Consider the following 22,345-nt stretch of genomic DNA (forward strand, 5'->3'; position numbering starts at 1 on the left):
GTCTTTGCCCCGCCACGAGCCCACCCACATTGCTTCCCAAAGGAGTCCTAGCAGCCCCTGTGTGCTCAGCTCACCTTCATCCCTCTGGGTGTCACAGAGCCTGGGGATGTAGGAATGGTCCCATTCGCAGGTGGGGAAACTGAGGACCAAAGTGCCTGGGCTCCGAACCCACACACCTTGCCTTGGGGCCCTCATCCTGCACCTCTGCACTCAGTTTCCCTCTCAAGGCTGGGCCAGGGGCTCGACCAGAACCCTTATCTGAACTCCACTCCCCCCCCCCAGACAGACTACTTCCACCTCTTCATCTGCGTGGCCATCGTGGCCATCTACGGGGATGACGTTATCGAGCAGCAGCTGGCAACCGACCAGATGCTCCTGCACTTCGGGAACCTGGCCATGCACATGAACGGGGAGCTGGTTCTCAGGAAGGTGAGCCCCGCCCCCACGCATAAGCCCCGCCCCACGCATAAGCCCCGCCCCCACGCATAAGCCCCGCCCCCATACTTGGGGCCCTGGCCCTGCACACATTGCCACACCCTCCACATTTATGGAGCCCCTCCCCCACCCACCCTGCTGCCTGGGAGCTCCTGCTCCAGGCTGAGGCCTCGGCACCTGTCACAGCCCCTCTGGCTTGGCAGCGTCACCGCAGGGCTGTGCACACGCTCTTCAGGGGCTCCTTCGCTGATCAGCCTCCAACACAGGAGCCTCCCTCTCCGGGGTGGAATGGACACATTCCCGGGGCTGATAGACAGGCTCCCCACCTCTGGGGAGCAGCTTCTCACCCGAGGCTGGCTGGAACGGAGGGACCAGGGGCTTTTGCCCCCTCCTTGGCTTCCCAGACTGCTCCTGGAGATGCTGCCGGTCAGAGCTCTCTGCCGGCCCTTAGGGGCAGAAGGAGGGGTCCCGGGTCAGTGGTGCCGCCTGCACAGGGCGCCCGAAACAGCCTGCAGGGCCTGAAGGCGGGCCCCAGAGCAGAGCGCCAGGGTCTGAGTTGGAATGGGGTCTTGCCAAGGGGCCAGACAGCGCCCTGCTGCCCCTGCCGATGAGGGCTGCTTGGGTGCCTTCTTAACCTCGGGCCACATGCGAGCACCGCCCCGGGCCCCCTGGGGCCTGGCACTGCGGCCACGGGAGACCAGGGGCCCCGCGTGCTGGTGTTGATGGGACGTGGCGGCACAGCCCTGGGGCCCGAGCCTGGGACACAGCCCCCAGGTGTCTGCCTGGCTGCTGTTGTTCCTGAGCCCCTCCTGGGGGGACCCCTGGCCGCCGGGCTGTCCCCCTCGCCCTCCTGACAGCCCGTGCTGTCTCGTTGCAGGCGAGGAGTCTGCTCTACCAGTTCCGCCTGCTGCCTCGGGTCCCCTGCAGCCTGCACGACCTGTGCAAGCTGTGCGGGACGGGCATGTGGGACAGCGGGTACATGCCTGCCGTGGAGTGCACCGGCCACACCGGCGCGGAGGGCTGTCCCTACGGGGGCACGGCGGAGACGCCTTCGCCCAAGCCCCCCAGAGACGGCAAGAAGGGCCCGAAGTCGCCTCGAGAGGGCTTCGGTTTCCGCAAATAGGGTGGGCTCCGCCTGCGGTGCACGGGTTGGGGGCCCTCGCCGGGGGTCCCGGGCGTGGGAGGGGGTGGGGCGGGCGTGGAGGGGACAGGGACGGAAGAAACGAGAGGAAATGCCTCTGGGCAACATGAAGGGGACCTTTGCGTATCAACGCAAAGTCGCAGTCTGGAAGCGACAGCAGTGAGGCCGACCAGCCGCCCCAGGAGCCAGCGGGGGATGCCGGACAGGGACGCGTGGCCGCCACCCGGACGCAGGCCGGCCAGGCGCTCTTGCTGGCTGCCTTGGAGGATTCCGGCTCGTCCCCGGGGCTCCTCCCACTTCGTTGGCAACCAGGTGGCACGGCCGGGCACTGAGAAGAGCAGAAGGCCTTGTTCACCCACCAACACCGAGGGCTGCGGAACGGGCGGGGGTCCTGTCCAGCCCCAGCGACGTCTTTGCAAGCCAGACACGCTTCCTCGTCGCACCCGTCCCCTCCGAGGGAGCCAAGCAGGCGCCCCACAGCTTCCCCGGCCACAGCTGTGACACCGAGGTGAAGACGTCTGCCCAAAACACAGGGGAAAAGCCCAGCTGATCTCAGGGTAGAGGAGCGTGGGGCTTCACCACTGTCCACCCAGACACGTCACGCCCCTGGTGTGTGGAGGACACTGCCTGCCGCGGGGCTGGCCCCTGGTGGGAGAAGAGCAGGATTCCTTTCCCGTCGCCGAGGGTCTTCTGCGTGGGGCTCGGCGTGGTTTAACGTCAGCCCCGCTGAATACTGCAACCAACTGGGGGATGAATGGATCTGTGTGTGCATTTGTGTGTGTGTCTGTGTGTGCGTGCATGTGTGCACGTGAGTCTGTGTTTGTGCATTCGTGTGTGCATGTGTGTGCATGTGTGTCTATCTGCATGTGTGTGCCTGTGCATGTGTGTGTGCGTGCGTGTGTATGCCTGTGCATTTGTGTGTACACGTGTGTGCATGTATGTGCATGTGTGTGCATGTGTGTGAGTTTGTGCATTTGTGTGTGCATCTGTGTGGATGTGTGTGCATGTGCATGTGTGTGTACGTGTGTGCATTTGTGTGTGCATGTGTGTGCATGTGTGAGTCTATGCACATGTGTGCACATGTGTGGTATGTGTGTGTGCACGTCTGTGTCTGCATGTGTGTGTGCATGTGCATATGTGTGCGTCAGTGAGTCTGTGCATTTGTGCACGTGTGTGCGTTTGTGTGCATGTGTGTGTGCACGTGTCTGCATTTGTGTGTGCGCGTCTGTGTGCATTGTGTGCACATATGTGTGCATTTGTGTGTGCATCTGTGTGTGTGTGTATGTGTGTACGCATGTGTGTACAAGGTTCTCCGAAGAGAACCCGCTCTGTCCCAGGGAAGTGCTAGTGTGTCACCTGACCAACCCAGACCAAGGCACCTGCAAATAGACTCTCCCGCTTCCCTGCAGTCTCTGCCGTGAACGTGAGTCTTCCAGAAGTCAGCCTCTCAGGGGTCAGGCGCGAGAGCGACCCTGCTATGGCAGCAGCGCTCAGGGAACGAGGCCTTCCCAGCACGCTCCCCACCTCCAAAGACTGCGTCGGCTGCTCGCTGGGCCTCAGAGACGGACAGAGGCAGGCGTGTGAGCTGTGGCGTGAGGCCTCCCGGCCAGCTCACGAGTGTCCGAGATGTTTGCACCGAAAGCCACGTCTTAGCCTGGTGGCCGCACGGAGACTCGAGTGCCTCCTTGAACCCGCCAGCGTATCCTGGGAGAAGTCCTCGCTGTGCCACGAGTCATCGCAGGGCGGAGAGCGAGGGCTTCCTCCCCTCACAGCCCTTCTCGCCGCAGGCTGGCGCTGCGGGGCGGCGCCACTCGGGAAAGACGTTTCCCAGCCGGGAAGGGCAGGGTACCACGTGCCAGCGCCGCCCGCCCGGCTTGCCTTGTTCTCCAGGAACCCACGGTCTCTGGCAGACGCTCCCATGTCCGTGAGTCCCTGTGTCCGAGAGCCTTTGGGGACACCATCCTGGGTCCCCATCAGTGCCCAGCCCCTGGGGGTCTGGCCCTTACCGTCCAGCAGCAGGGCCCTGGGGGTGGCGGTGGGGGAGGGCTGCCCCTCCACTCTGCGCCTGGGAAAGGGGGCTGCCCTTCTTCATAGCTCCTGACCCCCTCCAGGGCCACACCCCCCGAGCAGGCTTATCAGTTGTCCGCTGCCACACTGCTGTGGCTGGAGGACACACAACCCAAAACTCAGTGGCCAAAAGCAACCTGCGTCCGCCCGGCACAGGAGCCTGCAAAGCAGAGGTCTGGGCTGGGCGGTTCTGGCCTAGGTGGGCCTCACTCGCCCCTGTCTGGGGCCAACCGGGGTGCCGCAGGTGCGGAGATGGAAGCTGGCACTGTTCTCTGCGTCCCTACATCCCCGTGCAGGCTGGCCCTGGAGGAGGCAGAAGTGGGCCGGTGCCTGTCCGAGCCTTGGCGGGACCACGCCTGCCCCCAAAGCAGGCCGCGTGGCCAGACCGAGGGCTGGGGCAATGGACCCTCCCCTCAGCATCCCCTCTGCACAGCCACTTGGCAGAAGGCTGAGGATTTGGAGGAGCAAAGGACTAGGACCAGTGTGACAGTCAGTCTGCCACCACCGGAGGTCTTGGTCGAAGCAACACCGCTCCGGAACACTCCCTCCCTCCCCAGCAGGACAGCATGCCTTTTGTTTGTTTGTTTTGCTTTGCTTTGGATTTTTGTGGGGTGTTTTTGTTTGTTTTCTTGAGACAGGGTCTTGCTCTGCTGCCCGGGCTGGAGTGCAGTGTTGGCATCATAGCTCACTGCAGCCTCCAACTCCTGGGCTCAAGTGATCCTCCTGCCTTAGCCTCCTGAGTAGCTGGGACTACAGGTGCCACCACCATGCCCGGCTAATGTTTTAAAAAAATTTTTTGTAGAGATGGGATTTCACTATGTTGCTCAGGCTGATCTCAAACTCCTGGGCTCAAGGGATCCTCCCGCCTTGGCCTCCCAAAATGCTGGGGTCACAGGCGGGAGCCACCGTGCCCGCTCCCTTCCTGTGTTCTACTAGATGCCTTGTGCCTTCGGGCTGCTGTGTTTGGGGGCGGAGGGTGCAAGCCCAGGCAGGGGTCCACTCACTCTAGAGGGCTCTGGGTGGAAGGCATTCCTTCTGGACTCCCGGCTCCCGCATCCCTCGCCCCCACGGGCCCCCCAGACTGACCAGCCACACCTTCCATACTGAGTACACCCCCATCACTGCACGCTCCCCGTGGGCTGGCCCGGGCCCCAGTGAGATCTGCACCTCCTGGACCAGCCAGGACCTTGGGCGCCCAGAGCGGGTGTGCAGGGCAGGGGCCGAGGAAACACTACCCCGGTGGGAGAGAGAAACCCGCCTCTCATACAACTCCCTTAATCTGGATGCAATTAGAGCAAACCAGCCAAAACCCTGCGGCAGCTGTTGCCCCGGGATTATTTCCAGCCAGCAAAAGGCATTAGGGTGATAATTCAGTCATTAGACTCCAAGCCTTCCCACCGCCAGGGCGTGCACACGGCGCAGTCAGCCCCGCACGCCCTCCTCAGCAACGCTGCTTATTTAACCCATTTTTTAAAATGACACTTAATGTTATCGGCCGGTGGACGTGGGCGCGCATACTTAGAAGTTGACGCGGGTCTGGCCCCCCTGCTAGTCTCTGCGCTGACAGTGCCACACAGCGACCGTCACTCGGGGCCCTGGGGACAGAGGTGCCTTTGACGGTGGTCCGCAGGCACCGAGGGGTGGCGTGGTCGGGCTGGACGATTGTGGTGGGGCCCAGCGCTCGCCTCCCAGGACCCCCACTGGGGCGATGGTGGCCCTGGGGGCAGGTGAGCCCTCAGTGATCTGGGCTGGAAGGAGCCTGGTGTCCTCCCCAGGGTGCAGAGGGAAATGGCGTGCTATTCCGGAAGGTTCTGAGTCACGTCCCAGCCAGGGAGACTCAGAACTCACAAAGTCGTGGGCAACTAGACAGGGAGGAGGGCCTGCAGTGGGGGCGGCCGCTCCGCGAGCAGCTTTGGGCGTGGACGTCATCAGCAGACAGTGCCACGAATCCGGGTGGGAGAGGACCTTGCCCCTTGTCCTGTGTCTCCCGTGGCCGCCCAGGCTGAAGCCCTGCAGGGGCGGCAGGGCGGCTGGGCAGGGTGAGGGTGCTGCTTCTGAAACAGGGGCTTCTCTCGGGCTAAGGGGCAGTGGCAGGCAGAGGGCGCCTGGCTCTGGCCTTTCATGGGTGGCCGCTGGGCAGGGAGGTGGGGGCAGCAGGACATGGGGTGAGGGCTGTACACCATGGTTGTGGGGCATGGGGCTCAGTTCCTGAAAGGCCCCTCTGAGCTCCCGTGTCTGCTGCTTGTTTGGCAGAAATAACTGGGAGGGGGGGGGGGGTGTGCAGCCCCAGGGTGATGGGAATCCACTTGTGGCCAGGCCCCGCGGAAAGCGGAAACTCCTTCCTGTCCAGCCTCCCCTTGCCCTGCCGGGAGCCTGGGGGTGCCGGGGCTCACTGGGCAGAAGCACCTTCCGCACGTCTGTCCAACAGGCCCCTGCAGGCCATTGTGCCTGGGGGGGAGACGGAGGGGGTCCCCTGGGAAAACACATGTGCAGGGTGCCGCCGGAGCCAAGGGGGCCAGGACCGGCCTGGCCCATCCCCAGAGTCCTGGGGAGTCGGACAGCCCCGACCCAGTTAGCCAGGCATGTGGCCTTTGCCTTCCCCAGCCTCGGTTTCCTCATCTGTAAAGTGGGAATCATGATGCCCGCCCAGGCTGCTGCTATGGGGGAACCGAGTGTGCGAAAGCTGCCTCGAGGCTGTTTACCAAGTCCCAGGGACCCGCCTGCCACTCAGGGAAGAGACCTCTGGCCGTAGCCTTCAGCAGCTCCCGGTCGAAGAGCAACCCCCGGTGGGGTTTGCAGTCAGCAGACCCTCGCGCTCCCTTCCGCCGAGCTGTGTGTCCCCAGCGGGCGGCGAACCTCTCTGTGCCTCCTGCGTGACATTCACTCCACGCCGCCCGCCCACCCCCGTGGTGAAGAAGCAGCAGCATGAAACACGTCCCCAGCCGCCCCGAGGCTCCGTGTGTGCCCGTGTGTGTGCACATGCGTGTGCAGAGCTCCCTGGGCGCCCCCTTGAATGAAGGGGTTCCTCCGGCCTCCCGGGTCTGAATCGGGGGCAGGGTGGGGGGCAGCCTGGGCGGAGCCGGGAGATGCGGACGGCCTGCAGACGCCCAGCCTTTTACATCCGCTGCGTTGACTCCCACGTCTCGAGTTCAAAGACAGACCCAGCACTTCGGGGGGAGGAGGACAGTTTTCTGTTGTTGTTGTTGTTGTTGTAGTGTGGTGGGAAATGCCATGGAAGTCCCGGCGTGACCAGGCAGTGGCTGACGTCCACGCAGCGATTTGTTCTCTGTGTCGTTTTGCTTTGTTGTTTAAACGCGGTCGCCCCCTGGTCAGGCCCAGGGCTGGCCACCGCGACCCCTCTAGCCATGGCCCCAGCAAGGCTTCCTGCTCTCTCTCGGATCCCACTGCAGAGTAAATAAAACCGTTCTGACGACAAACGGACGCTGCGCAGCACCTCTAGAAGGTTCCGTGGGGTTTGCTGGGTCGGACCTGGCGGGCGCCACGCAGAGAGGGCCTCTCGGAAGAGCAGGGACGCCCAGCCGGCCCGGGGTGGGGGCGGGGCAGCGAAGGGGAGCTGTGTGGGGGCCGAGGGGACCAGGAGCTGGAAGGGCTCGCCAGGGGTGGCACCTGGCCTGCGGGGGGGCAGGAGGAAGGGCTGCCCTGGGAGACGGTGGGAGAACTGGCGAAATGGGAAAGGGCCCGTTAGCCCCGGAGCCACTGGGAGCCCGAGCCCCGAGCCCGCGCCTGGAAACACAAACAGTGTTTCATTGGGCCTTAGCTGCCCGGGCTCCGGTTTCAGGAAAAGCCTGAGTCTTGCCATTTGTGGACTTTTTAAAGGAGGCAAACAAGGTGAATTTGACCTTGTTAGGGGTGGGAGTTAAAGGGAAAATTCAGGCATCAGGCTCTGGCGTCCAGGGTGGGCAGGTCACTCCTGGGTCTCCGGGAGCACCGGGCAGGGTGGCAAGTCCATCCCCCAACTGAAGTGCCCTTCTGGGGTTTTGAGCTGTTTTCCCCTTATTATATATTTCCACCGTTTTGCCTGCCGAGGGTTCGGGGTAATGTTAGTACCGTGTTTCCCCGAAAATAAGACCTACCCATAAAATAAGCCCCAGCAGGATTTCTGAGCGTTTGCGCAATATAGGCCCTACCCCGAAAATAAGCCCTAGTGCTGGGCGTGGCTACGCAGCGCATCTGCACAACCCACGCATTTCGTCGAGGAGCGGGAAAGAAGACGAGCAGCCCTTCTCACCTGCCCCGTGAGAGCTCTATGGCTCCACAGGAGAGATTGGGGCCGATGGTTCTAAAAGAAATAGGGTCGCAAGACATTCAGGATGGAATTTGGGGTCTGGAGAGTTATGATGATGTTCCAGAAGAAGACGACTTCACTCTATTTGAATAAATGTAGATGGTTGTACTTAAGAAAAATAATACATCCCCTGAGAATAAGCCCTAGGGTGTCTTCTTAAGGAAAAATAAATATAAGACCCTGCCTTATTTTCGGGGAAACACAGCAACTTGTCTATACCACCGTGGGCCTCGCGTCTGCAGGGTGCGTCTCGCCTCCCTCCCTCCTGGCCTGACATCTGAGGGCCTCGCCAGCCCTCTCCGAGTGCCAGGTGCCCCTGCCCAAGGCCGGGCAGGTGCCAGGGCACCTGGGGCAGGTGCCAGGACAGTCAGAGGCCTCTCCCAGGAAAGACGCCTGAACTGGCACCGCCCCCGTGCGTGGCGCTGGCTCGGTTACAGGACCCCCTGTCCACTTGGAAGCGGGAGGTGCTGCCTCCCCACGGTGCCTGCAGACCCAGCCCCAGCTGCAACCGCGATGGCCGAGGGGAGGGGAGGCGCCTGTGTGCGCAGGGCTCGGCCCAGCACCTCCACGGCATGGCCGCAGCAGCAGGAGCAGCAGGAGGGGTGCGGCTGTACCCAAGGGCAGGGGCCAGCTCGTCCTTGGGAAGGGACACCCTCCCCACCCCACAGGTCTGCCCTGTAGGGGCACGAGGCCTATCGTGACCCCAGCCTCGGGCCCCTGGCTGGCCCTGTCCCTCCCGGCTCCCTGGACGTGGCCGAGGCGGGATACAGCATCCAAGCCTTAGCTCTGCCGTAAGTAGCCGGCGTGCAGTGGCCAGTGCCCGGCCAGGGAATGTTTGCAGCACGGCGGGGCAGTGTGTGTGACCCGGCGTTCACACCCCAGCCAGCGGCGGAGGCCACATGGGGACGGACGTTCATCCGGCGTCTTGTTCACATCAGAGAGGGCGTCCTGTGCACAGCCCTATTGGCTGGGGGTTTTCCACATCATTCATTCATGCATTCGTGCATCCATGCAGCTAGCACCGTCACACTGTGTGCTCGCCCCAGGGAGGCAAGGCAGGGGCACATCGGGGTTGCTTGGTTTCCGGAACAGACGTGCATGGAGCCTGCAAACCCTCAGATGAGCAAAGCTGCCCTCCTGGTGCCCAGGTGAGGCGACGTGGACCTCGTGCCTTTGGGGCCGGCTTGCTGGGCTCCCCACTGTCTCCACAGGTGACTCTTGCTCCAAAGGCTTGGGTGAGCAGGAAACGTCACTTACCTTATTTCATTTCCATCAAGTCGCACCCCAGCACGACCCCCGCAACCCAGTGCCGGCGTCTCCTCCTCCACCCGCCCTCCTCCACACGATGAGCCAGGGCTGCGGGGGGGCTCTCTGGCCTGGCCCCTGCTGTCGCCGAGATACCCTGGGTCCAAATCCAACGTCTCCCGAGGTCTGGCTCTGCTGCTTTTTTGGCTGGGGCTCTGGCGCCCAGGACACCTGCATCTCGTCCCCGTGAGAGTCGTCCCGGGCGTCCCCACCCCACACACATGCAGGAGGGAAGCCCTAGACCCCAGGGCCACCGTGGGGCCCTCTCCCCGACCTGTAACCACTTCCGTGCCCTCTGCCCACCAGAAGCCACCTGCCAGGGACCTCGCGGAAGCGTTCCGAGTCTGGCATCCGACACTTGCAATGGCCATGGCTCTTCCTCCATCCACGCCCCCCCCCGCTGCCCCCCCACCGTGGTCCTCCTCCTCCGCGTCTCCGCAGAGCGCCCGGCTCCCCCGGCTCCCGGGGCGTGCACCATGTAATTTAGACAAAGTGGTTTGAAAATATGCCATTCAGGTTTTGAATGGGGAGCGAAGTCTGCCTTGACAGGTCAGATGCCATCAGCTCTTCAACGCGGAACAAAAGAAGGCGCCTGATATCTGGAGCCGTTAGAGAGAATGACTCAATGATTTTCCTGATGGGGCGTTTGGAGGCTGAGAAGAGGATGCCGCCACGGGGCTGCCGCGGCGCGGGCTCCCCAGGAAGCAGGCGCGGTGTCGAAGCCCCCCGGCAACGAGGGGCGCGTGTGGGTCAGCAAAAGGGGCAGCCCCCACCGGGCCCACACGCACAGCTCACTGATAAAGCTCTCGATTCCTGGCCACGGGGAAGCGCAATAGAAAAAGACACTGAGGGTCCTAGTGGCTGCAAGCCAGTGGTGAGTTTTCAATCTAACGGGAGCCCTGCGGCGGGCCAGGGCCAGCAGTCCTTGCAGGGTGGGAGGTCAGAGCTCTGACCAGGTGCACTGGGGGTCTGTGGCTGGTGCCTGGACACCAGCTGCAGGGGGCAGGTGGAGGCTTCTGAGAGCGGCTCCCAAGGCCTCAAAAGCATATAGGACGGGGCCTTGTTTAAAATAAAGACTGAAGCATAATAAAGGTTATCAAGGGCTAATGAGTCCGTGGAGTGAGCACCAAGCAGCCCTTCCCCATTGTCTGGTGGGGAGAACTGGGCCAGGGCGCTAGTGGCCGCATGAGGAGCTGCCCAGGGGCCAGCACCAGGAGAGCCACTGTTGGTGGCCCTTCCACTAGGCCTTCTGGACCCCTAGGGTCCCGGGCGTAGGCTGCCGGTATGGACACGTGTCCTCGGTGGGGAGACACCCGCCGCTGACTCGTCCCAGGGTGCGGAGGGTCCACAACAGGCGGGTGGACGCTGGGGTGGACAGTCCCCTTCGGTGTGGCTCAGTCTCCTCCGTGTGAGGGAATCCAGCCCACGTGAGCACGACTCACGGAGACACAAAACCTACCGGCCACACGTGTCTCGGGGTGGGTGGGTGGTGGCCAGATGGGGTCTCCCTGAGCAGTGTCCAGCTGTCCGGCCTCCACCCTCTATCTGCCAAAACTGGAAACCTCCTGAAATACCGTGTCGGTGACCCACAGAGCCCCAGGCCACGGGACTGCCACCCACGCACCTGCACAGGAGGGCGCACACCTGGAGACTCCTCCGGGCACGTGTGGCCCTTCTTCCAAGCCCGGGCATCCTCTCAGTTTTCTGATAAACCCCCAGCTTCTGCCAAGTGATGCATTTAGGTGGCAGTTTCCCAGGTCCGTGTCTTCCCACGTGACCTCCTGAACCAGGAAGGCAGAATGAACTTCCGGCCTCAGAGTCAGCCAGCCTGAGAGAGTGGGGGCAGGGCGGGAGCTCCACTGGGACAGGGGCAGGTGGGCGAGGAGGTGCCCAGGGCAGGTGAGCTGCCTGTGTCCAGGGAGGGTGAGATGAAGAACCGAGGTCTTCTGCACGATGGGGGTGGGGGTCTTTCAGGGTCGGGGAGTCCCCCAGACTGGATTCGGATCCGTGGTTAGTGCAGGTGGGGCCAGGTGCCGCCCGCACAGGTGTTTCTGCAATGCCCGCAGGTGGGACAGAGGCTGGGAGCTGGCCCCCCACCTCCTGCCTGCAGCCCCTCCCGACCTCTCTGCCTCCCCTCCCCCACACAGTGGCCACAGGGCAGCGGCCCACCCACTCCCGGGATCCTGCAGACGTGAGAGTGTTGGCAAAGGGACCGCTGCCCTTCCCGCGACCCTTTGAACCGGGGCGCAGCTGCCAGGGCAGCCCCAGCGAGGTCCCCTGAGGGTGAGGGGCCCCCGGGGTCTGAGACTCAGCTACTGGTTCACCAGATAGCCTGGTCCTCTGGGCCTCCACACGGAGCCCCCTACCCTATCACGTACCTGAAACTGACCCACAACACCAAGGTCAGTTTGTAGGGTGGGCGGCCAGTTCCCCAAATCCGGACAATACAACGATGGAGACTCCCTGTGGCTTCCCCGAGTGTACCCCCCCCCACGCCCATGGTACCAGGCATGGACGGTACCTGAGAGACTGCGGTGCCCAGACAGCACTGGGACCGCCCTAGGCTGTGGGCCTTTCTAGAAAGCACGTTCCAAAGCTTGGGTTGGGGCCTGCTTGGCAGAGGGCATCTTAGGCAGAAAGGGGGCTCCCCTCTGCCCTGTGGGGCGCCGAGAAGGGAGGTGGCCTTCCCGAGGTTGTCCCGCTGTCCCGACGCTGCCAGCCGCGGCGTTTCCATGCCCCCAGCCTCACGAGGTCAAAGGAGCGAGGGGTCCCCGCCGGGCGGGGCAGAAGGAGGCGCGTGCAGGCACAGTGGGACCTGGCGTCCTCAAGTATAATCCTCCGCTGGTCCCCATTTCAGTAGGAAGACGGCCGGCCGCCCAGATGCACCCCGTAGCTGCGGACGGGGCTTTGTTGCAGTTTCTTTTGATTTCACACCCAGCGGCCTCTTCTCAGGCTCAGCCACCTCCGCCTCAGAGCCCAAGTGCCGCAGCGACCGCCCAGAGTGGGGGCGGGGAGGGCGCCGAGGGAGGGGGCATGGGGGCAGGGAACCGGCCAGGGTTGCGGGGAGGGCGCCTGCGTCCCTCCGGCCCACCCGTCTAAGCGCATCCGGTGTGCTGCAGATAAATATCAATCAGCAGGTGACAGCCGGAGTTTGGGAGAATCTGATTAGAAGGACACGGTGCGAGCCGGCGGCTTTGCCAAGGAGTCACTCCGGCGAATCCCGAGGGCAGAGGGAGCTCCAGCAGGAGGATGTCCCTGCCCATCCCCGTGGCCGCCCACTTGCCGGAGAGTTCTGCACGCCGGCCAGGGCGGCAAGGACCTGCGAACCCCTGAGCCCCCGCCCCAGCGAGCCAGCGCCTCCCTGGAGCAAGGGCCCCTCGCCACCCCGCAGGGGCCCAGCCCTCCGCCACCAGCCTCCCTCTGTCCGTCCCTGCCCGGCTGACCTCTCTCTACAAAGCCTGAGCAAGCCCCAGCTGCCTCCAGAGGCCGAAAGAAGGGACGCTTGGGCCCGGGAGGAACACCAGGCACCTGGGGGCCCGGGCGGGCGCCGAGCACCTCGGTAACGCCCACAGCCGTGACGCGTCCCAGTGCGCTGAGAGCTGGCGCTGGTCTCCGGCAAACCTCACCAGCTGTGGACCCACGTCCAGGGCTGGGCCTGGACCCCACCCCAGAGCCCAGGCGGGGTCTGTCTGCCCCACGGGCCCCTTGTCCTGGGGACTCAGGCTGGCCGGGCCTTGTGAGCTCCCGGTGTTCCTTGGCGGTCGTCGGCTCGGCCTGGCTCAGCCGGAGCTGGAAGGGCCGCAGGGACAGGCAGCCCTGGACAAGGACATGCACAGCCTCGGACCTGGGCTGGGAGCGCCGGCCCCCGGCCCCCTGGCCCCCGGCCCCTGGCCCCCGGCCCCCGGCCCCCGCCCCGGCCCCGGGCAGACGGACGGACGGCCTATCAGGACAACAGCGTCACGACCGCTCTGTCTTCTGTATTTGGGTAAACAGAGCCCTGTGTCCAGTGGCCACTGTCCCAGGCTGTCTGCGGGACACCCCCAAGCTCACCCTGCCAGTCGGGACGCCTCCTGGGGGGCTCCTGGAAGAGTTATTAAGTGTCTTATAGTCGGGTGGGGGGGACCTCAAGGTCATCAGACCCACTCCGGGCTGGGGTGCGACCCGCCCTGTGGGCTGCCCCTTCTCTGTCTGGACTCTCCCGGCCACCTGGGGGTGAGGGACGGGCCACGCGGGGCGGGCTCTCCCCCACGTCCCCCCGCCTCACTCCTCCCCACCTTACCCCACCTGCACCTCATTTCCCGCCCCTGCCTCGGAGAGCTGTGTCCTGCACGGGGGAGCAAGGCCTGCGCTTGCACCTTGCCCCGAGCGCCCTGTCCCTGCCGGGCACGTCACGCCATCTCTCTGACCTCAGTGGGCTCCTGGCACACTGCTTGTCCCCCCGGAAATGTGGGGGGCTCCAAGGAAATGAAGTCGGCTCCTCCCCCAAATCAATGCATCCACGCCCTCAGTTTCACCCCCGCCCCCGGCTTCTCTGTCCACACCCACCTCTGTCCCCCCACCGGCCCCCCCACGCCTGGACACCCCCACCTCCACCACTGAGGCAGGCCGGTGACCCCACCTGGCCCGGGGAGCTTCGGCCGCACTGCCGGCCCGCCTGCGAGTCCCCCACACCCGCTCGGGCCCTGGCCTGCGCGGCCTCTGGGTGTTTGCCGGGTAATAATTAATAACCCAGCCCCCCCGGACGCTGGGCAAATACCGTCTGAATGAAGGAACGTCGCCACCAGTATGGACACATGTCAGAGTACACAGACCATAAAAGAGGCCGTGACAAGTGCCGATGGGCCGATAAGATTAGAGCCCTGAGCGCCGGGGCCGCGGAGCCAGTCACAGAGGCGGGCGGGGGGCCGGAGACGCCGAGCTTGGGAAGGGTCTCGCTGCCCCATGGGGTCTCCTGGGCACCAAGGGTCGTTTGTTCTGATCAAGGCCTTTCTCTCTCGCTGTGTGTCCTGGGGCCAGTGTCTCAGCTTCTCTGAGCCTCACTCTGCTCCCCCCATGAAAGGCAGAGAGTAAGGGCAGCCGTGGCTAGCACTCGTTTCAGGAATGGGATGAAAAGCGTGACATAGCAGGTGCAGAGCACGGCCGGGTGCTGGGCACGGGAGGCCCCGGAGCACACAGCGGCGGGGAGCTAGCTCCGTGCACACAGCCTCCTTGGCCTGGGCGTCCCCACCTCTGCTGCCCTGCACAGCCCCAGCCAAACATGGCCATGCTCTGGGCCTCACCTACCACGGGCGAGGTGACAACCTCACAGCAGGCACGAGAGGGGAAGACCAGGGGACGGGATGGCGGTGCTGGCCCAGCTGTCTCTGTCCATGGCTTGCCCGGCCCTGACAGCACCCGGCAGACCAGCAGCTGCCGGACCATTTCACAGAGGAGGAAAAGGAGGCACAGAGCTTGGGGACAATTTGGCCTGAGTGTGGCCAGCTGCAGAGGGAACGGCTCCGGCTCAGAGGCAACCCGGGCGGGTGGGGCAGTGAGCCCAGCGCAGGGTGGGGGCACGGACTCAGAGGGGCAGAAAGGAGGGGCATCCCGGGCTGGGAAGTCTGCCTGGGCCTGGCCGCCGCCCAGGGTCACTGCGAACCCGTGCCCAGCCCCACGTGGCCAGCGAGGGAGTCCTGGGTCTAGCCGCCCACCATGGCTACTGTGACACTCAGGTCTCCGGCCCCAAGGCGGCCACCATGTACCCAGCCCCGGCCAATGGGGGTTGGGGGACCTGGACAGAGACGCCTCCTGCAGCCCTGCGCACCTGCCGCTTGTGGCCCAGGCCAGGCAGCGAGCAGGGGCCTCCCGAGTGGCTCCGTGGCTGTGTATCCTTCGCTGGGCTGACTTCTGGCAGGGGGGAAGGGGGCATCGGGGCAGAGCTGGCCTCACTGGGCTGGGGAAGGCGGTGGCAGGGGAGGGGTCCCACAGCCCCATGGAGGGATGAGGCATCTACGAGGAGGGACTCTGCCCTGGGACGATCTTGTGTCCCTGGGGGGGCTGCTGGCCAGGAGCCACCATGTGGGGGGAGGGGCATGGGACCCCTCCCAAGCCCAGGAGGCTGGGGAGCTCTGGAGGCTTGACTGGCAGGTGTCCTCCCTGCCCCTAACCAGCCTACCCCAGTAGGGGAGCTCCAAGGTCCAGGGGTTCCCTGTGCCTGTGCTGCTGGCACCCCATGCCTTTGGCCCTGTGGACCCCAGATGCCGTCTGCTCCCAGCAAGTGGCGGGTGCCCACTGGGGAAGGGCCAGGAACCGGCACGGGGCTCTCTGGCTGCCGGTCGGCAGACGGAGGGGCAGGCTGCTGCAGCAATTCAGTTTGGAAAGGTGACCCCAAGATGGCAAGAGCACCAGATCCAGAAAAAGGGGGGACCTGAGCTTTTGGGTGGTCAGTCTGTACAGCGAGGGCTGGGCTGGAGCTAACTCAGAGGGCGGAGACTTTCTGGGCACCCACCACGTGGCAGGGACCTGGCTGAGCACTCGCCGTCATTCCTCACAATGGCCACGTGCAGGGGTGGGGGGAGGCCATGATTACCCGTTTTCTAGATTAGGGAACTGAGCCACAGAGAAGTGAAGCAACCTGCCTGAGGTCGCACAGCTGGGTTCAAATCGGGGCAGCCTGGCCTGGAGCCCGCACCCGAAGCCAGTAGGGGTCTCTGCGGGCCCCACTCACCTTCTACCTCTGGGCTGCTAATGCCAAGGGGAGTGACAGCTCAGGACAGGTGTCCCCGGGAAGAATCTGCCAGATGGGGGTCTAGGCACGGGGGTGGGGGCGGCCTTGACAGCACTGAGCCCTGGGGAGGGGCAACGCAGTCCCCACCGCACCTGGCCGGGGGCCCACTGATGCCGTCAGAGAGAACGCTCGGACCGGCCAGCGGGAAGGACGCAGGAAGCTCAAGGCCACCGGCAGTGCTTCCTGCAAACAGACACCCAAGGACGGTCCCCCGGGATACATGGGGAGCTGCGTGACACGAAGGAAAACCTGGAGCCCACGGCTCTGAGTTCAGGTCCCAGCAGCTGGTCCCCATCTCTGTGCCTCAGTTTCCCTGCCTGCAGGAGTGGGAGGAGGGTGTGAAGAGGCCAGGAGACACCCCAGGCAAACAAAGCGGCTGTCATAGTGCCCGTGCCTGGGTGCCCTCGTGGAGGTGTGAGTGGCTTCAGAGAGGGGGCTGGACCACCCCGTGCGGACAGGGAGCCGGGCGCCGTGGGGGACACGGAGCCATGCCCCTTCCTGGGAGCCGTGAAGACACACACAGGGACCCGCCACGCCTGGTGGCGAGGGGCTGGTCAGCCCCGGGGCTTGGCCGTGGCCCGAGGGGCCGCCCACCTCCTTGGCTATCTCTCGGCCTTGAACTTTCCTGTTCCGTTTTGCAATCGGCATTTCTAGACCCTTCTTATCACCGGGAGACTTCTGACAACAATGGCTGATTGTGCTGCTCTCCGGGTGCGGCTAAATTCCTGGGCACCCCCCACACTTTTTTTTTTGTATCTTTGGAACTATAATGGATCCCATTATGATGGCCAGCTCAGGGGACAGTGTGGCCCCTGAGTTCAGAGGCACGAAAGGGGCGGGTAATAGGAGCTGGTGGGGGATGGAGGGTGGGGGGACCCCAAGGCACCAGGCCTTGGGACGACCGAGGGAAATCTCAGAGCCACTCAGCGGTGTTGCTCCACGCAGGTCGCCCGGAGACACCGTTGCCTTGACTGGCTGGGTTTGAAAATATATAGTTATTGGTCAAACCACAAATGTTTATTTTTACTCCATTATAAAGAAATAAAACAGGTTGTCAATTTCCATCGCTGCACTGCCCCGGTGCACGGCCAGTGGGACGCAGCAGCCGGGCAGAGCTGATCCGGGGTCATCTGAGTGTGAAGTGACAACAGCCACTGTTGTCAGAAATATGCCCCGGGGAGGCCGCCGGCTGTGTGGGGAGCCAGCCTCCTTGACCAGGCTGGGGGGACCAGAGTCAGACAGGACGGGGGCTTGGCACGGCTCTGTGGCCCGGGCACGCGGGCTCCCCGGGGTGCACGCTCTGTCAGCAGGGCAGGCGGCGGGGAGCCCAGCCCGCTGGGGCGAACCCCCGTCATCGGGTAGGTGCCGGACACCAGTGCCCCCGCCTGGAGCTCTGGGTGCCACCTGCCACCACGGTCCCCTCAGCCCCAGGGGACTTCCTGCCTCACCCGGGCTCTGAGAAAACCCCGGGAGGGATTTCTTAGAACGTTCAGCAGTTGGGGCACAGCCCAGGACTTGGCAGGGGCCCCGGCCACCGGCACAGGGAAACAGATCAAGTTCTGAGGCCTGGGAGCCAGGCGTGCTGGCGGGGGACCAGCGGGGCGGGCCATGCCGGGTGTGGACGCCGGGACCTGCCACTTCGAGAGGAGCTCTGGTGGGCCTCCTGCCATGCCTCCCCGTGTGCAGGGCAGCACCTCCAGGGCCAGGCCTTCCGGCACTGGCTAGGCAGGGTTAAAGGGGAACGGGTCCGGCTGGCATTACCGCCAGGCCTAGGACAGGGAGAGGGCTCACCAAAGGTCGTTGCTGTTGTCAAAGAAACAAATGCGCTTAGAGACACTGGCCTTTGCTGTCCTCGGGCACCGTCATCCCACCGGGTCTTTCCGCACTCGGAGCAGGGAGGGGCAGGCTCCAGCCTGGCCCCGGGCCCATTTCCTGGCAGGGGCCGAGTCCCCTGGCTGCCTCAAGGCCCACGTGCCACAGAGACTCACCTGTCCGAGGCTCTACTTCTGCTCTGAGCCCCGTCTCATCCTGGGACAGAGGCCGCCCAAGGCCTCTGGGACAAAAAACTGGGCATCGGCCCCTGCCCCAGTGTCACCTTCCCGGGTGGCAGGGAGGCCTGGCCAGCAGGGGCTCCTGATGGACTCGGCCTTGGAGGGCAGGAGGGGCAGGCGGGGAGGGGCCCACGTCGGGGACATTCGGAGACCACAGGCGGGGAGCTGGGAGCAGCCGGAATCCCCGTGTGTGCCCAGCCTCTGGCGGCAGGGCAGCCCGTCTAGGACTCCACGGAGACTCGCTGAGTTCTCTCCTAGACAGAGCAGTGAGCTCCCCGTCACTGTCCAGTGCAAGATAGCCAGGGGGGGGGGCGCGCCTTGGCAGGCCCAGGGTTCCCCAGATGACCTCTCGGGCCTCCAGGAAGGCCAAAGCATCTGGGAGCTCAGCTCAGATGGGGGTGGGTGGGACGGGGGAGTTCAGGCCAAGGGCTGAAGGAGCAGCCGGGCCCTCGGGAGGAGCTGGAAATGCATGGTGTGCGTGTCCCGCCTGGCAGGGCAGGAGCCGCCGGGCAGAGCGAGGCGTGACGGGCTGCGGTCTGGCCTGGACGGGGCCCTGCAGAGGACAAGACTGGAGGCCTCCTGCGCACAGGACACAGCGGGGCGCAGACTGCACTCCCGGACCCCGAAGAGGCCACCGTGTTTGGGGGAGTCGTCAAAGCAGGTGGGGTCAGCTGGGGGGGCTTCCCGGGACAGGTGACCCTCCTGCTGGGTGGAGGATGTCTCCAAGTCTCTCCTGGGGACATCCTTCTCTCAGGAGAGCAGCCGCAGGCCCCTTCTCAGGGACACCAGGGCTGGCGGGTCACCCAGCCTCTTGCCAAACAGGTGGCTGTTTTTTCCCCCCAAATGATTTATCGACGTGAAGCACACATTACATAAAATCACACACACACACACACACCATTTTTTTTTCTTTTGAGACAGAATCTCACTCTGTTGCCCGGGCTACAGTGAGTGCCATGGCGTCAGCCTCGCTCACAGCAGCCTCAGACCCCTGGGCTCAAGCGATCCTCCTGCCTCAGCCTCCCGAGTAGCTGGGACTACAGGCATGCACCACCATGCCCGGCTAATGTTTTTCTATATATTGTTTTAGTTGGCCAATTAATTTCTTCCTATTTTTAGTAGAGACGGGGTCTCGCTCTTGCTCAGGCTGGTCTAGAACTCCTGACCTTGAGCGATCCCCCCCCACCCGCGCCTCGACCTCCCAGAGTGCTAGGATGACAGGTGTGAGCCACCGCGCCCGGCCAAGATCACCCCTTTTAAAGTGTGCAACTCGTTCCCTTCACCCTCAACTGTAAAAAAGAAGAATAAAAAAAAAAATAAAAAAAATAAAGTGTGCGACTCAGTGGCGTCTAGCACACTCACGGCGTCAGTCAACCATCTCTCTGTCGAGTCGCAGAACATTTTCGTCACCCCGGAAGGAGACCCCTGCTCATCACGCAGTCCCTCCCCCTTCCCAGCACCCTCCCCGAGCCGGCAGCCCCCAGTCTGCCTTCTGCATCTACGGATGCGCCGAGTCCAGATGTTCCGTAGTCTGAGGCATTTTAAAAAGAGGATTAAAAGAGCAAAATGCCGACATTGGGTTCCACTCCGCTCCCCCCCCCACCAACCGGCACATTCCAGCTGTGTGGGCTTGAGCGCGGTGCTGCCCCTCCCGGCTCAGTTTCCCTGTCCGGAAAACGGACGTAAGGGCGCCTGCGACAGGCTTGTCGTGGGGATGAAGGGGCATCCACGCGCAGTGCGGCGCCTCCGTGCGTCTAGCTGCCGTGGTCTCAGGTCTCAGGTGTCAGGACGGGGAGGGACGGGGCCAGCTGGGGCCTGGAGGGGCAGGCCTGGCTCTCCCCGGGCGCAGCCTGTGCACGGAAGCTCAGCAGGCCACAGCGCCGTTCCAGCTCTGTGCCTGCCACCCCCCACTGCTGTGACGTTCAGCCTCGACCTCCCCATCTGTGGAATGGCAGTGCAGACCTCACAGGGTTGGAGGGACCCTGTCCCAGAGGTGGGGGGCCGGGGGAGGGGAGAGTCTCGGGAAGGTGTATGCTGCCTCCCAGCAGGGCTGCGGTAGGGGCCAGGGTGGCTTCGAGGGGAGATTCCCGGAAGGGGTGACAGTGAGGTGACACAAGGCCATGGAGATGGGGTAGAGGGCTGGGCCTGCAGCTGGCAGGCAGGGCCCGGCTCCTCTGGGGTTGTCCCTTTAAACAAGTGGCTGGACGCTGCCTGTCCCGGCTCCCCTTCCCCGGCCATCCATCAGCTCAGCCGTTCCCTCCGGAGCCCGCCAGCCAGTGGCCATAAACGAGCCCAGCCCCTCCTCTGCGCGTCGCCAGGTTTTATGTTGTAAGAACACCGTGGGGCGTCTCAAACGCGTCGCTAATGACAGGCATCATGAGGCAATAAAGTGATGGGGCTGGCGGGAGGGGCTGGCGGGCAGGGCGGGGCGCCTCCCCGCTCCCCTGACGGTGGCAGGAGCTCCCCGAGAATTGATTAGTCTTGGACGTGCTGACCTTTTTGTTCTTGAAAAATTGCTTTTGAGCAGCTGAGGCAATAAAAGTGAATTGATTCAGAGAGAACGAGGGTGGAATTTGCGTTGGGCAAGGAGCGGGCGGACAAACGTCGTGATGTCAGCACAGCCGCCCCCAGCCCCGGCCCCGGCCCCTGGCGACAAGAGGGCAAGCCCTGGGGAAGCGGGGCGGGTGGCAGGCAGGGGCTGGCAGGGCCTGGCGCATGCACATGCAGGCAGAGGAGAAGAAATACATCCTGAAAAGGGAGCGAGGGGGATGAAATAAAATGATGGGGCGGGGGTGGGGGTGGGGAGGTGTAGGGGAGGAAGAGGCCCAAAGGAAAAAACCTCGGGGCAAAGTAGCAAGGAAGATTTCAAGGACCTGAAGTGGACCCAGAAGGGAGAGGCCCACAGGCCCACTCACAGCAGGACAACCACACTCAGCCCCACAAAGCCTGAGTCCGTCCCCATTTCATAGGAAGCCGAGGCCCAGAAAAGTCAGGAAGCTGCTGACAGTCACCCTGCTGGGAAGTGGCACAGCCCCATAGTGCCCTGAAGCTATGTGGGGTCACCATGGATGTTGAGAAGGCACTGGGGGGGGGCTCTCCCTCAGTTTCCAGATAGCAAGGCGCAGAGAAGATGAGCCTCACAGCCAAGGCTGCCAGGGACAGAGCGGTGGCACTGGGTGGCAGCCGTCCTGGCTGCGTCTAAGCCTGTGCGCCCACCCTCCCGGCACCCCATGCTCCTCACCATGGTCCTTGGTGGGAAACCACGGAAGGCTACGTCTGTAGAAGCTCCCATGGCTCTCGGAGGCCTAAGGTGCAGTGTGAACCGCCCAGGAGAGGGGTGAGGCCGCGGGTCACCACGGCAGCGGCCAAACCCCCTCCTACCAGAGTCGGGGGGTGCAGCCGTTTCCCGAGCTCACGGGCCACACTCCTGCGCTGGTACTTGGGTTGGTTGGACTGCTCGGTCTCAAGTGGGGAGGAAAGTCCAAATCAGGCTGGTGCAGGAAGTGGCTGACAACCCCTAGAAATGCAGGCACCCCCGGGGAAACCCCTAATCAGCCAGGTGCGGTGGGGGACCAGCCCCCGAGGACTAGGCAAGGTAGGGCCCTCAGCCCCCAGCAGCCCCCAGTGGGGCCAGCCCAGAGTTGGACGTCGTTTTAGACAGCCCGGATCCCACGCAGCACCGCGGCCCGCCGCCCAGGGCACTGGCTCTGCTGGGGCGCCCTGCTCTCCCTCCCGGGAAGGGAAGGGGCTAGTTAGGGCCCCAGCGGGCAGCCTGGGTTTCCGCCTGCTTGGCGGCAGCACGTGTCCGCCCAGGTGCCCGCCAGCAGCTCCAGCGAGGGGACCTGGCGCGGGCCCTGGAGCAGGCTGCCTTTCCCTCTGCCAACCGCACGCACCCCGCCCCCGCCGCCGCAGCAGGGGCTGAGGAGCGCAGGCGCCTCCGCCCCCCTCGGGGCTCCCCGGGGCGCGGGGGCCTGGGGTGCGCAGGTTGCCGGGCGACCGCCCGTTGCCAGTGGAGACGTTCACGCACACGCCCCCCGGGGCGGCCGCGGGCACTGCGCTGGGACCCTCCCCCACCCCACGGCTGCACCCCCGCCTGCGCCCTCCAGCCCTCAAGGGCCTGCACATGCCCACTGCGCGGCGGGGGTGGGGGCGGGGTGCCAGAGGGCAGCAGGACGCCCTCCTCCCCCCACGGCCGCTGACATTTGAGCAAGAGCCGCCTGGGCCTGCGGGACTCCAGGCAATGAGGACCCCGAGTCCCCAGTCTGGCTCCTGCC

The 22,345-nt window shown here is 64.3% G+C and overlaps 1 protein-coding gene across 1 annotated transcript in view; it reads left to right on the forward strand.

Moving 5' to 3' along the window:
- Positions 1-1,604, forward strand: part of TBC1D16 (TBC1 domain family member 16) — a 76,954-nt gene extending 75,350 nt beyond the window's left edge. The window contains exons 11-12 of the mRNA XM_075994014.1: positions 283-429; positions 1,313-1,604. Coding sequence (XP_075850129.1) covers positions 283-429; positions 1,313-1,558 — 393 coding nt within the window. The 3' untranslated portion in view covers positions 1,559-1,604. The remainder of the gene's footprint in view (positions 1-282; positions 430-1,312) is intronic.
- The last annotated feature ends 20,741 nt before the right edge of the window (positions 1,605-22,345 follow it).

This window comes from Microcebus murinus, chromosome 18 (assembly GCF_040939455.1).
Source record: "Microcebus murinus isolate Inina chromosome 18, M.murinus_Inina_mat1.0, whole genome shotgun sequence".
NCBI lineage: Eukaryota > Metazoa > Chordata > Mammalia > Primates > Cheirogaleidae > Microcebus > Microcebus murinus.